Raw genomic sequence first — 16,496 nt, forward strand, 5'->3', positions numbered from 1 at the left:
GGAGAAGAGGCACGGCAGGGGGTGAGTGAGAGCTGCTGTGCTCAAAACAGGGCAGGAAGTGGAGGGTGAGACGCTCAGGCCTCTTTCCCTGCTCAGAACTCACAACACATGGCTTTTAGTCTTCGGATGGTGACTAATGACAAGCGGATTCTTCTCAGGAGGAAGTGTGCAGCCCAAGAAAGAACGAAAGTGAACAGAACAACAACAACAATAAAGCCCTGGAGATGATGGCACCTGGGCACCCTCCAACAAAAGGGCCTAGTTCCCACCTGATCTCCCTACAGTGGATCCCACCATTGCACACGTAAACAGAGATTCCACTCACTCTTTAAGATTAACAGAGAGCCCATGAGCATCAGTCACAGCAGGAAACTTGCAAGACAGAGACCAACACAGCCGAAAGGAAAAGAAGGAAATGGGCGGCACAGAGGAAAGAAGAAAACCTAGAATTAATATTCTCAGAGACATGAAAGAAGACAATTTAAAGAACAGAGAACAAGAGCTCTTGGAAACTAAAGTTATAGTTGAAATTTTAAAACCTGACAGAAGGGTTGGAAGTTAAAGTTGAAGAAAACTCCCGGAATGCAAAACAGAAAGATAAAAAGACCGAAAGTTCAGAAGTGAATCCATACAGGATATCCAACATGCACTAAGAGAAGCTCCACAAAGAATGAGGAAAATTATCAAAGACATAATGCTGGAAAATTTCTCCAAACTAAAAGACACAGATTTCCAGACTGAAAGGGCCGTCCCAGGTGCTAAAATTATTTGTTATTTTAATCTGAATGGTGACCATATGGGTGTATATATATATGTAAATTTATTTGAGCTGTTCACTTAAGCATACACTTTACTACACATATTTTAAAGTTCAGTATAAGAAAATGAAATGGTGAACTTCAAGATCATGTTGAAAAATAACATGGACGTATGCATGTCTAAGAACACATCAGAATAAGAACACTCGCATGATTTCCAGTTATATAATCCCGTTCTCTCCTAGAATGCTACAAATGACAATATCCACATCAGTCAATACTGAGAAATCTAACGTCTGAGATACAGTTCTTCCAGGGCACCTGCAAGTATTTTATGGGTTGTTAATATGGCTACATAATGCCAAGTATATGTTATTTTTCTATTTGTTTGGATAAAACAGGTAATAATGTCAAAAACGGGAGGAGGGTCCCTCTAAGTGCCCAGCACAATGAATGAAAAAAGACACATACCAAAGCGGTCACAGTGAAAATTTCACACACACGAGAGGTAAAGATAACACTAGGGATAAAGATAGGATTTCTCCAAAGAGAAAAAATAGGTCACATACAGAGTCCAGAATCAGAATGGCATAGGATCTCTTGACAATAACTCTGAGAAAAAGAACTCCACATACTGATTTAACCCAACAATTGTTACATGACTACATTGGAAGGAGGGGGAAGGCCAGGTATATATACATAAGGGACTCACAACTGAAGTAAAAGTGCTAAATATTCATCATCTACTGTAAGAAGTCAATTTGAATATCTGTGATGGATAAATCAAGATACAGCAGTGTATGTAGTATACCACTTGGAAAAATAGAAGCAACCCAAAATAAACAGCTAAAGAGTCTTAACTGGTTGCCTCTGGTGAGTGAGATCAGGGTGGGGAAAAAGGTGAGGTGGGGGGCTTCCCTGGTGGTGCAGTGGTTAAGAATCCACCTGCCAATGCAGGGGACACGGGTTCGATCGCTGGCCCGTTAAGACCCACATGCTGTGAAGCAACTAAGCCCGTGCGCCACAACTACTGAGCCTGTGCTCTGGAACCCATGCTGTGCAACAAGTGAAGCCATGACAGTGAGAAGCCTGCGCACCCCAAGGAAGAGTAGCCCCTGCTTGCCTCAACTAGGGAAAGCCCACGCACAGCAACGAAGACCCAATGCAGCCAAAAATAAATAAAATAAATAATTTTTTTAAAAGGGTGAATTGCATGGTATGTGAATTATATCTCGATAAAGCTATTTTTTAAAAAAGTGAGTTTGGCTGGGGCAGAAAAGAGACATACCAATTTTTCCTATCTATGCATTCAGGGTGACACAAGAAAATGGTATCAATAACTGTCTCTGGGGAGTGGAGTCAGAGGTAGGACGGAAACTTACTTTCCATGGTATATCCTTCTGAATTAATGTTTGCTATGGTTTTATTTAAAAGTAATTTAAAACATGATTTCAAAATAAAATAATGAATAGAAAACACTTCATTTTATAAATGGGTTCATAAACAACTAAGTTAATGAACATATAGCTAACTCTGAGAGGTAGTAATCTAGAGCAACATGAAAGGAAAGGGACTCTGACCATTAAATGTTATCATACTGGTACAATGTTAGGATGATTAGCAAATGCAGGGACCTTAATTGCCAGAATCTTAATTTTGAACCAGAAGACACTACAGAAATTATGTAGTTCAACTTCTTCATGATGAAATCGAACTGCTTCATGAGAAAACCGAAGTCCAGGGAGGCCAACTGAATAAATGTCCAAGGGCTCATAATCAATGGCCAAACTGTAACCCAGATCCTCTCAATCCTAGGAACTAGCTACCTGTTAGACCATACCACACAGCATCCTTCTGAAGAGTCCATGCACTAAACAGAAAATGGCAATTTCAAGACCAAGCTACCAGTCACTAACATTTCAAAGGAATTTTATTGCTCACCTGTTAGGGCAGAGAAAAAAATAAACTGCAAATAATCCCCACAACTACCACTGAGGTCACTAGGATAGCAGAACTAAACCCTATGACTGTAATCCTTAAATAAGAAAGTATTTTCCAATTTCCCAGAAACCTCTTGATTTGCAATTTGTTCCCAGAAATCGTGGCAGACGAACGCTGTACGCTCACTTACCCGGAAAGCACTGCATGCTGCCCCAGACAGTCCACAGACATTGCAGTTGCCTGTGAGAGAGAACACAGATTCAGTTCTGCCAGCAAAGCCAGCTCAGGTTAGAGAAGACAGGCAGGTAGACACCTGTGGGTCTTCCTCTTCCCATGGCCCAGGCAGTCCCCAGCTGGCAGTTCTCTACAGTGGATACCTTAACCCCCTTCTAATTCTCATTCAAATCTCACATTCACCTTCCACAATAGGGCAGCAGTTGTCTGTTCCCCCTGAGACCAGGACTACACACAATCTAACCTGGGACATCTTTCTCTCTCTGTCTCTCTCTCTCTCTCTCTCACACACACACACACACACACACATACACACACATATACACACATACACACACCATCCATGCCTTCCCAAAGGGCATGGACTCCTCCAAGCCGAATGGCAATTGGTAACATTCAAACACCACCTCTGCTGAATCCACGGTCACATTCTTGTCATTGAGATGCCCAGTTCCCATTTAATCTGAGATTTCCAGCACCTTTTACTGCCTTCCATTTCCCAGGTCTCCCAGTTCCTAGGGATCACCATCTTTTCAGGATCTGAGGTCCAATTTCCCAAAGACCACACCAAACCAAACAAATCTACATTCAGGCTGGAGCGTGAGGCTAATTTTAATCATGGGCGTTATAGCCCTAAATTCTCTTATTTGGACAAGTTCAAGTCCTGCTGTATTCTCAGGGCATTATCTGAAACAGTTTGTGCCGTTGTTTGGTTATTAAATGCTCTAAGTTCTTTCCAAGAGTCTATCAAGAGAGAATGCATTTTGTACATTCTGCTACACTCACACATCACAAATGGTAAACAGAAATTCTCTTCCTCACTCTCGCTGGTCTTATTAATGGGTTTCTCACCTGTACACCCTCAAGAAACACGTCACAGGTAACATTAGGGACAAGAAGCCAGAGTGCTTTCACTGGAGGCTGAAAAGGGATTATTATGCATCCTTCATTCCACTAGAGTCATGAGCAGAGAATAGCCCAGCTGGAAAAGCAGGTAGTGAAATGAGATGCCATTTCCAGAACTCTTCTGTGCAATGTATACATTAAGGGTATGAAAGAGGGCAAGATGGTACCTCCAACCAGGGACGGTACCATCTTTCTAGAGTGTGTGTGGTAGCAAGAATGCTAAGGTGGCCCCAAGATTCTGGGCCCTTGGTGTACATACACATTCTCCCCATTATTCAAACACTAATCTAGGTACTGCTACAAACGGATTTTGAGATGTAATTAAAGTCCCAAATCAGTTAACCCTAAGAAAGAGAGACCCGAAACAACCCAAATGCCCATCAGCTGATGAATGAACAAACAAAACGTGGCATATACACACAATGGCATACATGCTACAGCATGAATGAACCTTGAAAACATTATGCTAAGTGAAATGTCAGACAAAAAAGGATAAATACTGCATGATTCCACTTATATGAGGTGTCTAGACTAGGTAAATTCATAGAAACAGCAAGTACAGTAGAGGTTGCCAGGGGCTGGGGGTGTGGGGTGTTATTGTTTAATGAGTACGGAGTTTCCGTTTGAGATGACGAAAAATTTCTTGGGGGAGGGAGGAGGGGGAGATAGAGAGACCTAATCACATCAACTCTTTAAAGCTAAGTCTAGAGGTCAGAGACAGAGGAAGTCAGAGATTTGAAGGGTGAGGGATTGATTTAACATGGAGAAGACTCTTTGCTGCTGGCTGTGAAGATGGACAGACCACATGGCAGAAGCTGAGAGTGACCTCTAAATAACAATCAGCAAAAAACCAGGGACCTCTGTCCTATAACCCTCAGGAACCGAATGCTTCCAACAACCTGAATGAGTTTGTTAGCAGATTCTTCCCTAGTCAGCTGAGCCTCCTGACGAGAACACAGCCAACGGATGCCTGGGTTTCAGCCTATGAGACTGAAGAGAGAAAGCAGTCAGGCAGAGCCTGGATCTCTGACCTACAGTACCGTGAGCTAATAAGTGGGTGGTGCTTCAAGCTGCTAAGTTTGTGGTACGGTGACAATAAAGGATGATCTGGTAATAATACCTCCCAAAAAAGTCACGTTGTCATTTTGTCTTTTTTTTTTTGGCCACGCTGCACAGCATGCAGGATCTTAGTTCCCTGACCAGGGATCAGACCCATGTCCCCTGCAGTGGAAGCGTGGAGTTCCAACCACTGGACCACTAGGAACTCCCCTAAAGTCATGTCCTTTGACTCAGTAATTCCACCTCCAGAATCTATCCAAAATACAGCCAAAACTTTCATACACAGAGTTGTTGAATTCATGTTATCTATAAGTAAATTATAGATCTCTAGACAATGAAATGTTCTAGAAGCATTAAAGAATGACATAGAAAAATGCAGGAGCCTGCAATGAGAGTATCATAACTCACCATATCACCTTATCAGAGCAAGTTATTTTTTAAGAAGTAAAACAAAAAAACCCACACCTAACTGATATTTCCCCACTCCTATCCCAGAAAGAAAGAGGCCAATGTTATGCTTGCAGGAGCACATGAAGGAGGGTCTGCTAGGCTGTCCCAAAGGGGGAAATGGAGAAAGGGAAGTGCTTTAAGCAAAGGACCTAAAAATAAACTGACCAGAGTAAAAGGTGGTGCTTTGTCAGGGACAAGAATCCCCCTGGAAAGGCCTCAGCACCCTCAGTGCACCCGATGGGGAATGGCTGAGAGATGCTAAGTCTGGGCATCAGGGGTGAAGAACCATAGGGTTCTCGTATGATCCCTCTGTAAAGAGAGGAAGGGAGCCCCATAGTGACTGAGAGAGAACTTCCCACCAGCCTGCTGGCAGAGCCCTGCTGCAGATTAAAGACAACTTAGAGGAGTACAGGAAAGTGGTATTTCATTCCTTACTATGAACTAAAATTTAAATCAGCTACTTAGCCTGAAAAAAGTATCCCAAAATGTTTAGATGGTAGTTGTTCCTACGGGATTTTAATTTGATTCCTCTCAATGAGTCTACATTTTTGTATTATTTCTATATTTGCATTATTTTATAATAAAAAGCACTGTCTTTCCGAGGCTCCTTCCAACTCTCTTCTCTTTCCATTCTTCTCATCTAGGCCTGAGACTTGGTCTACAGCAACACCCTCCCAACAGTCTACCTTCCCGTCTCCCGTCTCCATTCAACCTAACACTGAACCTCTGAAGACAGAGTTCTAATTACATCAATCCACTGCTCTCAAACCTTTGTTGGTTTTTCTCACTCTGAATAAAATCAAGCATAGACTCCTCAGCCTTCAGGACCTTCCAAATCAGACACTTACAGAATTTCTCAGGCTGACCCACACTCTACCTGCTCAAGCCGCACCCATTCACAGCACTCACCCGATTTTGCAACTCTCCCAATTCTGAAGAGATGCTTAAGCTCTTCCTTCCGCCTAGAAAGTCCTTCTCTCCTACTCTGCTGTTGAAATTCTACTCAACTTTTAAGGCTCAAGACATACCTCCTCTAAGAAGCTCACCCAGCGTCCACCAAGGGGACTCCACCTTCTCCTAAAGTACCTTCCCTGCCCCTCCATCACAGGACTTGCCTTAACTTGCTTTGTGGTACAGTGAGTCCCCTACACATGAACGAGTTCCATTCTGAGAGCAAGTATGTAAGTCCAATCTGTTCATAAGTCCAACCAAGTTAGCCTAGGTACCCAACTAACACAATTGGCTATATAGTACTGTACTGTAAAAGGTTTATAATACTTTTCACACAAATAATACATAAAAAACAAACAAAAAATAAAGACAACATTTTTAATCTTACAGTACAGTACCTTGAAAAGTACAGTAGTACAGTACAACAGCTGGCATACAGGGGCTGGCATCGAGGGAACAGGCAAGAAGAGTTACTGACTGGAGGAGGGAGAGGAGGTGGGAGATGGTAGAGCTGAAGGATCGCCAGCAATAGGAGACGGAGGGCAAGCTGCAGTTTCACTCACGCCTGATGTAGATGGAACGCACGTTCACATCTTTGAAAGTTCGCAACTTGAAGGTTCGTTTGTAGGGGACTTACTGTAGTTACTGCTGTGCACATTGATCCTCTCCCACGAGCTGTGAGCCCCTGCAGGTGAGGGCCTATTTCATTTCTCCCAGAGCTCCCAATGAGGTGCTTTGTGAATGCAGTCACTCTGCACACATCTGATAGTTTTGAAGATGGGTCAGAACCAGGTGAAAATCAGGGTCCTCCCAGCTCGGAATGTGCTGACATCTCAAAGAATTTTTTTCAGTAGTTTCCCTTGCTAATTTATCACCCATGAATTTATCTATACTTCTCCAGTTCCCTCACTTTTTTAATACCTCCTAGGATAATGAACTTTGATAGTTCATTGCCTGCTGTGGGAAACCTTCTATTGGAATAGAGAGAACTGACGAGCAAAGTTTGTGTACCTTATCCCCACATTTTATGATGTAAAATTCCAACCATACCTTTTCTGAACCTTTGTTTTTAGAAATTGAAAATTCCTCTCCCACCTGCAGGAAACAAACTTATGTTCAGAAATGCTCCCTGTCAAGGTGACATCTGTAGACAAAAGAGAATAAAGTTCTTTACAGCCCTGCCCTTTCTGCAGGATGGTGGCCTTTGCAGCACTTTAGGAGTCATATGACCTCTACAAAATAAGACTGCCATAGCACTGACAGTGACGGTTGATTCTTACTGGCCTAGAGAAAATGTAATTCATAACGTGGAAAAGAAAAGCTAACTGATGGCTGATAAAAGATACCATTTCATGAGACTCTGTGAGCCTCTGTACACAAATTGCTGCTGCCCTTTTTCAAAAAAATCACTTTTTCATGAAGGCTGCTGTGTTCTTAAGCATTTGGTCTCACCAATCCAAAGAAATTGACTGTGTTGCATCAAAAGGAAGAAAGTTTCTACATGGCATTTCTGCAGACATAAAACACAGTTCATCTGGTGCAGCAGAAAGGATGTGCATGGGCTTTATGTCAGACTGGATTCAGAAGCCTCTTCTACCACCTCTCCGGTGGACAACAATAAAAAATGGTCCAGCACAGGTTGTCACTGGCCTCCTGCACTGTTGGCTGTTTACTGGCTGTTTTACTTGATCCTGTGGCAGCATCAGAACTCATGATCACTCCCTCCTTAAAACCACTGGCTTCGTGACATGACTGCCTCCTGGACTCTTCCTAGCTTTGGACACTTGAAGGAACAGCTAGGAAAGTCTGTTCCTAATCCATCCATTTCTTCCTGTCTCTGCCTCAGCTCAGGCCTTTGTCGGTCCTCCCCTGGACAGGGACACCCGCCTGTCACCAGCCTTGCTCCCTCCACCCTCAGGACTGTTGCAGGACCTACCTCTGGCTATGCTGCTTGCTTGCTCACACTCCCTTAGTGGTTCCCCACAGCCTGAGCATGACATTAAAGATCACTTCAGACCTCTCTTCCTGGGCTTCCTTGGTGGCGCAGTGGTTAAGAATCTGCCTGCCAGTGTACGGGACACGGGTTTGAGCCCTCATCCAAGAAGATCCCACATGCCGCAGAGCAATTAAGCCCGTGCACCACAACTACTGAGCCTGAGCTCTAGAGCCCACAAGCCACAACTACTAAGCCCACGTGCCACAACTACTGAAACCCGCGCACCTAGAGCCCGTGCTCCGCAACAAGAGAAGCCACAGAAATGAGAAGCCCACGCACTGCAATGAAGAGTAGCCCCCACTCGCCATAACTAGAGAAAGCCTGTGTGCAGCAATGAAGACCCAACACAGCCAAAAATAAATAAACAAATTTTTTTTTTTTAAAAGAAGTAAAGTGTAGTGGCTTAAAAAAAAAAAAAAAAAGGGCTTCCCTGGTGGCGCAGTGGTTGAGAGTCCGCCTGCCGATGCAGGGGACGCAGGTTCATGCCCTGGTCCGGGAGGATTCCACATGCCGCGGAGCGGCTGGGCCCGTGAGCCATGGCCGCTGAGCCTGCGCGTCCGGAGCCTGTGCTCTGCAACGGGAGAGGCCACAACAGTGAGAGGCCTGCGTACAGCAAAAAAAATAAAAATAAAAAAAAAATAAAAGAAGGAAAGTGTAGTGGCTTAAAAAAAAAAAAAAAAAGGGCTTCCCTGGTGGCGCAGTGGTTGAGAGTCCGCCTGCCGATGCAGGGGACATGGGTTTGTGCCCTGGTCCGGGAGGATCCCACATGCCGTGGAACGGCTAGGCCCGTGAGCCATGGCGGCTGATCCTGCGCGTCCGGAGCCTGTGCTCCGCAATGGGAGAGGCCACAGCAGTGAGAGGCCCGCATACCGCAAAAAAAAAAAAAAAATCTGGGACTTCCCTGGTGGTCCAGTGGTTAGACTCCATGCTCTCAATGCAAGGGGCAGAGGAGACATCTGTCTGAGGAGACGTGACAACTAAATATAATGTGGTATCCTGGATGGAATCCCAGAACAGAAAAAAGACATTAGGTAAAAAGTAAGGAAATCTGAGTTAAATATGCATTTTGGTTAATATATCAATATTGATTCATTAACTGTGGAAAAGGTACCACACTAGTGTAAAATGTTATTAACAGGGGAAACCTATCAATAATTACTTCAAATGTAAAAGGACTAAATTCTCCAATCAAAAGACAAAGAGTGACTGAATGGATAAAAAAAGCAGGACCCATCTATATGCTGCCTACAGGATACTCGCTCTAGATGTAAGGACATACAGACTGAAAGTGAAGGAATGGAAAAAGATATTCTATGCAAATGGAAACCAGAAGAAAGCTGGAGTAGCTATACTTCTATCAGACAGAATAGACGTTAAAACAAAGACTGTTAGCAGAGACAAAGATAGGTGTTACACTACCAAATGTAAAATAGATGGCTAGTGGGAAGCACAGGGAGATCAGCTTGGGGCTTTGTGACCACCTAGAGGGGTGGGTTAGGGAGGGTGGGAGGAAGATGCAAGAGGGAGGGGATATGGGGATATATGTATACATATAGCTGATTCACTTGGTTATACAGCAGAAACTAACACAACACTGTAAAGCAATTATACTCCAATAAAGATGTTAAAATAAATAAACAAATAAATAAATACCAAAAAAAGATAGGTGCTACATAATGATAAAGGGGTTAATCCAACAAGAGGATATAATATTTATAAACATTTATGCATTAAATATAGGAGCCCCTAAATATATAAAGCACATATTAGCAGGCCTAAGGGAAGAAACAGACAACAGTATAATAATATTAGAGAATTTTAATGACCAACTTGCCTCAATGGATGGATCATCCAGATAGAAGGTCAATAAGGAAACATCAGCCTTAAACAACACATTTGGTCAGATAGACATAACAGTTATATCTAAAATATTCCATCCAAAAGCAACAGAACAGGGACTTCCCTGGTGGTCCAGTGGTTAAGAATCCGCCTTCCAATGCAGGAGATGCAGGTTTGATCCCTAGTCAGGGAACTAAGATCCCACAGGCCACAGGGCAACTAAGCCTGTGCACCACAAGTAGAGAGAAGCCCATGTGCTGCAATTAGAGAAGAAGACCGTGCACCACAACAAAAGATCCTGCATGCCACACCTAAGACCAGACACAGCCAAACGTAAAATTAAAAAAAAAAAAAGCAACAGAATACACATTCTTCTGAAGTGTGCATGAAAAATTTTCCAGGATAGATCATATGTTAGGCCACAAAACAAGTCTTAATAAATTTAAGAGGACTGAAATCATATCAAGCGTCTTTTCTAACCACAATGGTATAAAATGAGAAATTACTCACTCAAACAAAACTGGCAGAAAATTCACAAATATGTAGAAATTAAACAACATGCTACTGAACAACAAATGGGTCAAAGAAGAAATAAAAAGAAATTTAAAAAATACCTTGAGACAAAGAAAAATGGAAATATAACATACAAAAAATTGTGGGATGCAGCAAAAGCAGTTCTAAGAGGGAAGTTCATAGCAATAAATGTCTATCTCAAAAAACAAGAGAAGTCTCAAATAAACAATCTAACTTTACACCTCAAGGAACTAGAAAAAGAACAAAAGAAGCCCAAAGTTAGTAGAATGAAAGAAAATAACAGGGACTTCCCTGGCGGTCCAGTGGTTAAGACTCCACACTCTCAATGCAGGGGGCATGGGTTCGATCTCTGGTTGGGGAAGTTCCGCATGCCACAGGGAGCAGCCAAAAAAAAAAAAAAAAGACAATAGAGAAGATCAATGAAACTAAGAGCTGGTTCCTTGAAAAGATAAACAAAATTGACAAGCTTATGGCTAGCCTCACCAAGAAAAATCGGGAGAGGGCTGAAATAAAATCAGCAATGAAAGAGGACATATTACAACTGATACCATAGAAATACAAAGCATCATAAGAGACTACTATGAACAATTATATACCAACAAACTGGACAACCCAAAAGCAACGGGTAAATTCCTAGAAACTTACAATCTACTAAGATTGAATCATGATGAAATAGAAAATCTGAACAGACTGATTACTATTAAAAAGACTGAATCAGGGCTTCCCTGGTGGCGCAGTGGCTGGGAGTCCACCTGCTGATGCAGGGGACACGAGTTTGTGCCCCGGTCCAGGAAGATCCCACATGCCGCGAAGTGGCTGGGCCCGTGAGTCATGGCCGCTGAGCCTGCGCGTCCGGAGCCTGTGCTCCGCAACGGGAGAGGCCACATCAGTGAGAGGCCCACGTACTGCAAAAATAAAAAATAATAAAAAAAAAATACTGATCAGTAATCAAAAACCTGCTAACAAACTAAAGTCCAGGACCAGAGAGCTTCACTGGTGAATTCTACAAAACATCCAAAGAAGATTTAATACCAAACCTTCTCAAACTTTTCCAAAAACCGTAAGAGCAGGGAACTCTTCCAAACTCATTTTATGAAGCCAGTATTACCCTGATACCAAAACGAGATAAGGACATCACAAGAAAAGAACCAATATCCCTGATGAACACAGATGCAAAAATCCTCAACAAAATATTAGCAAACTGAATTCAACAAGACATTAAAAGGATCATAGTGTGACTTATTCCTTGGATGCAAGGATGATTCAATAACCACAAATCAGTCAATGTGCTACACCACGTTAACAAAATGAAGAATAAAAATCATATGAACATCTCAATAGATGCAGAAAAAGCATTTGACAAAATTCAACGTCCATTTATGATAAACACTCTCAACAAAGTAAATATAGAGGGAACGTACCTCAACATAATAAAGTCCATATATGACAAGCCCACAGCTAACATCATACTCAACAGTGAAAAACTGAAAGCCTTTCTTCTAAGATCAGGAACAAGACAAGGATGCCCACTCTTGTCACATCTATTCAACACAGTATTGGAAGTCCTAGCCAGAGCAAATTAGGCAAGAAAAAGAAATAAAAGGTATCAAAATTTGAATGGAAGAAGTAAAACTGTCATCATTTGCAGAAGACACGACATTAAATACAGAAAACTCTAAAGACTCCATCAAAAACCTGTTAGGACTAATAAACTAATTAAAGTTGTGGGATACAAAATTAATACACAAAAATCTGTAGCATTTCTATACACTAATATACACTAATACATCATCAGGACAAGATATAAAGAAAACAATGCCATTTACAATTGCATCAAACAATCCCATTTACAACCTAGAAATAAATTTAACCAAGGAGGTGAAAGACATGTATACTGAAAACTATAAAACATTAATGAAAGAAATTGAAAAGGACACATACAAATGTTAAGATATCTTGTGCTGGGACTTCCCAGGTGGTCCAGTGGTAGAGAATCTGCCCTCCAACGCAGGGGACACGCGTTCGATCCCTGGTCAGGGAGCGAAGATCCCACATGCCGCGGGGCAACTAAGCCTGCGTGCCACAACTACTGAGCCTGGGAGCCTCAACTAAAGAGACCACGTGCTGCAAACTACAGAGCCCATGCGCTCTGGAGCCTGCGCACCACAACTAAAGAGAAAACACACACGCCACAACTAGAGAGGAGCCTGCGCGCCACAACTAGAGAGGAGCCTGCACGCCACAACTAGAGAGGAGCCCGCACACCGCAATGAAGAGCCCACCCACGGCAACAAAAGATCCTGCCTGCCTCAACGAAGATCCCACGTGCTGCAACTAAGACCCAACACAGCCAAAAAAAAAAAAAAATTAAAAAAAAAAGGACTTCCCTGGTGGCGCAGTGGTTAAGAATCCACCTGCCAATGCAGGGGACACGGGTTCCAGCCCTGGTCCGGGAAGATCCCACATGCCCCTGATCAACTAAGCCCGTGCACCACAACTACTGAGCCTGCGCTCTAGAGCCAGCAAGCCACAAGTACTGAACCCGCATGCCACAACTACTGAAGCCTGCACACCTAGAGCCCATGCTCTGCAACAAAGAGAAGCCACCACAATGAGAAGCCTGAACACCGCAACGAAGAGTAGCCCCCGCTCGCCACTAGAGAAAGCCCGTGTGCAGCAACGAAGACCCAACACAGCCAAAAATAAATAAATACAATAAATTTATTTTTTAATTAATTAATTAATTAATTAAAATACACTGTCTCGGGCTTCCCTGGTGGCGCAGTGGTTGAGAGTCCGCCTGCCGATACAGAGGACACGGGTTCATGCCCCGGTCCGGGAAGATCCCACATGCCACGGAGCGGCTGGGCCCGTGAGCCATGGCCGCTAAGCCTGCACGTCTGGAGCCTGTGCTCCGCAACGGGAGAGGCCACAACAGTGAGAGGCCCACATACCGGAAAAAAAAAAAAAAAAAACACTGTTTCAGTCACACTAGCCCCATTTCAAGTGTTGAAGAGCCACATTTCCATCATCTCAGAAAGTTCTAGTGGATGGTGTTGCTCTAGAAAACTATCGCTAAGCTTTCTTAGCGTTCACACTCATCGATTCCAGGGACCACTTCAGAGTAGATGCCAAGCAGCACAGCTTCCTCACTATTAATCGGTGAAAGTAACATCTGTTTTATAAAGTAAATGACACATATAAAATGTAAAAAAGTTTCACCTTTCAGACTGGGGTTTTTCTTTGAAAAACCTAAAAGCTTTAAATTTTTTAAATGATTTTTAAAAGTGGTGGGGTCACACCAACGAAGACCCAATGCAGCCAAAAAAAAAAAAAAAAGGTGGTGGGCTGTTAGGAAAAGTTTATTGTTCTGCCTTTTCAGAAAGGCGGTGTGAAGAGTTTTAACTTTTTCTTTCTACATTAATGAAATAGTTAATAAAATGAGTCCCTACCCCTCCCAGTGATCACCAAAATCAACTACAAAACCATGCTAATTCACACTAAGACTCACCCTTCCAAATGAATAGAAAAATAAGAAAGAAAAACAGAAACTCCCACAAGGCAGTTAAATTACCCAATTTAGTTTGTTCTCTTACTATGACAACTGCTGTTTAGGTTTAATTATTTGATACGACTTCATAGCATCCTAATATATGTGTCAACACCCTCTCAGCAGGTCTTTTCAATTACATCTGTGTAGAGAAGTAGGGGTGAGACTACCTGGGTTTCTGTGAAAATTAAAGGGTTTGCAGATTAGTAGCTTCCAAATTAGCAAGCTCAGAGGTAGGACACATGATTCTCTTCTTAGTCCCCAGTGAAAGCAATTAACAAAAAGGGTAACAGGAATATGGTTCTTTTCCCCTGGGAGTCTGGCATCTTTCTTCCTCCCAGAGACACCATGCTGACAGTGCAAAGTGCTTTAGGATCCTTTCACCCAAATGCGGTTGCTCAAACTCTCCATGGGCACTATGTATCAAGGGCAGCCATAGAGCAAATTGGTGGGAAGTTCTCCCCTCATGCATCTTTACGGCAAAAGAAGGGATAAGTTTTAGAAAGAAGAAACCACATCACCCCTTATCGTAAATCCAGATTCCCCTTCAGTATAAGTCACCTGCGCACCAACACAGTGCCTGGTACAGTGTGCACCTGTCAAAAGCTCAATAAACCCTTACTGAAAAAATGACTGAATGAAAGTCTGGCACACTGAAGGTATTCAATAAATTACGTGTTCGATACATGAAGAGAATCACCAACACACTGTCCTAGGTGCTGGGGAAAGGGGGGCATGATATTGATTGTAAAACGACTGTATGACAGGCTCATACAGTATGAAGCAGAGTAGTGTAATGAGCACAACAAGGCCCTGGGGCCAGACGCCTGTGTTCAAATCCCAATGCGACCACATAATGGGAGGCCTTGGCCAAGTCACTTGGGATCAGCCAAATGGGGATCAGCTTCCCTGTTGGGGAAAAAAAAAAAAAATCTACTTATCTTGCCTGGTTCTTTCATGAATTAGAAAAAGGAAATGTAGATCACTTAGCACAAGGCCCGGCATATGGAAGGAACGAAATAGAAAAATGGTAAAAATTCCTAGTAAATACTAGCGTTCCTTTGGGCTTACTATGTGTCCAGCACTGTGCCACACATTCTAAAGGTATGACCTCAAAATTCTCACAGCAACCCTATGAGGTAGGTACGATTCGCACCTCTTACAGGTGAGAAAACATGCGCAGAGAGTGATGACAGGCTAAGAGCTGAGGCGGGATTCGAACGCGGGCAATACATGCAGTGCATACTCCTATTCACCTACGGTATTTTCCACTATCCTAGCATCAGTAGCCACTTAAAAGCTTAGGCGCGAAACAGGCACTTTGCATGCAGTTTTTTTTTTTTTTTATCGAATCCACTCCAAAGACCTGTGAGGCAGGGTTAAGTCCATGCATCTGAGGCTCAAATAAGTTCTGCGACTTGCCCAAAGTCACTAGGCGCAGGGGTACCTAAACCCCCTCGCTCACCACCGTGGTCATGGGAAGCCTCCCCTCAGCGCTCACTAGCGCGCAATCTCTGCAGTTCGATGTCCCCAGGGAGACCCCACTCCCGGTATCCACGAGGGGAACCCCGAAACCCCGCCCATGCCAGCCCCAAACACCCGCAACGGTCATCAAGGATCCTCTCACCCGCTTGGGTCTGACAGGTCCGGGTCACTCCCTTGCCCATCTCTCCAGCCCGGACTGGGGGTCGCCCCGCCGCCCCCAAGAATGACCCGGCAGCGTGGGGGAGGGGAACCAGAAAGGGCGCATGCTTAAAAGGCTCCATTAGGCCCCGAGCTCACCTGGGAGTCGCGGAACTCCACCACCACGTTCTCGCTGCTCCATCGCGCCGCCATCTCCCGCGCCCAGACTCGGCGGTCCCAGGACTACGCGTTCCCACCCACGACACCCGCGTTCCCGGGTTCGGTAAGCCCCACGCAGCCCCGAGCCAGTCCAGCCGCGCCCCGTCCCCCCTTCCGTCTGACTGCAAACCATTGGCTGACCCAAACACTGGCTCCGCCCCCTCTTCCCAGATTATCCAATTGAGGCACCGCGCCTGCCCCAAAACAGACACGCCCCCTTACTTCGTCACTCTGCTAGAGTCACCCACGCTCCTCGCGCCTGTGAATACACGCCCCCTGCCGCGAGCTCTGCCGGGAGTTGTAGGCCAAGGTCTGGCCACTTGTGGGCAATCCGCGAAGAGCTTGAAGGTTAAGGTTTGGACGAGGGGAGGCACCTCTCTGTCTCCTCGCTGGTGTCCTTCGCAAGGCCCAGGCCGTATATAACCAAAGCCCGACA

At 44.0% G+C, this 16,496-nt stretch overlaps 1 protein-coding gene across 8 annotated transcripts in view; it reads right to left on the bottom strand.

Annotated features, from left to right (window-relative positions):
• WDR59 (WD repeat domain 59) overlaps positions 1 to 16,158 on the bottom strand; it is a 124,575-nt gene extending 108,417 nt beyond the window's left edge. For all 8 annotated transcript variants that reach the window (XR_009559875.1, XM_060288287.1, XM_060288288.1 and 5 more), the window contains exons 1-2: positions 16,001 to 16,158; positions 2,890 to 2,939 (exon numbers count right to left, since the gene is read on the bottom strand). Coding sequence is in view for 7 of the 8 variants with exons in the window: in XM_060288287.1 (XP_060144270.1) it covers positions 2,890 to 2,939; positions 16,001 to 16,054 (104 nt within the window). In the remaining variant the exon portion in view is untranslated. The remainder of the gene's footprint in view (positions 1 to 2,889; positions 2,940 to 16,000) is intronic.
• Positions 16,159 to 16,496: the final 338 nt, after the last annotated feature.

The sequence above is a fragment of the Globicephala melas genome, chromosome 19 (genome assembly GCF_963455315.2).
Source record: "Globicephala melas chromosome 19, mGloMel1.2, whole genome shotgun sequence".
NCBI lineage: Eukaryota > Metazoa > Chordata > Mammalia > Artiodactyla > Delphinidae > Globicephala > Globicephala melas.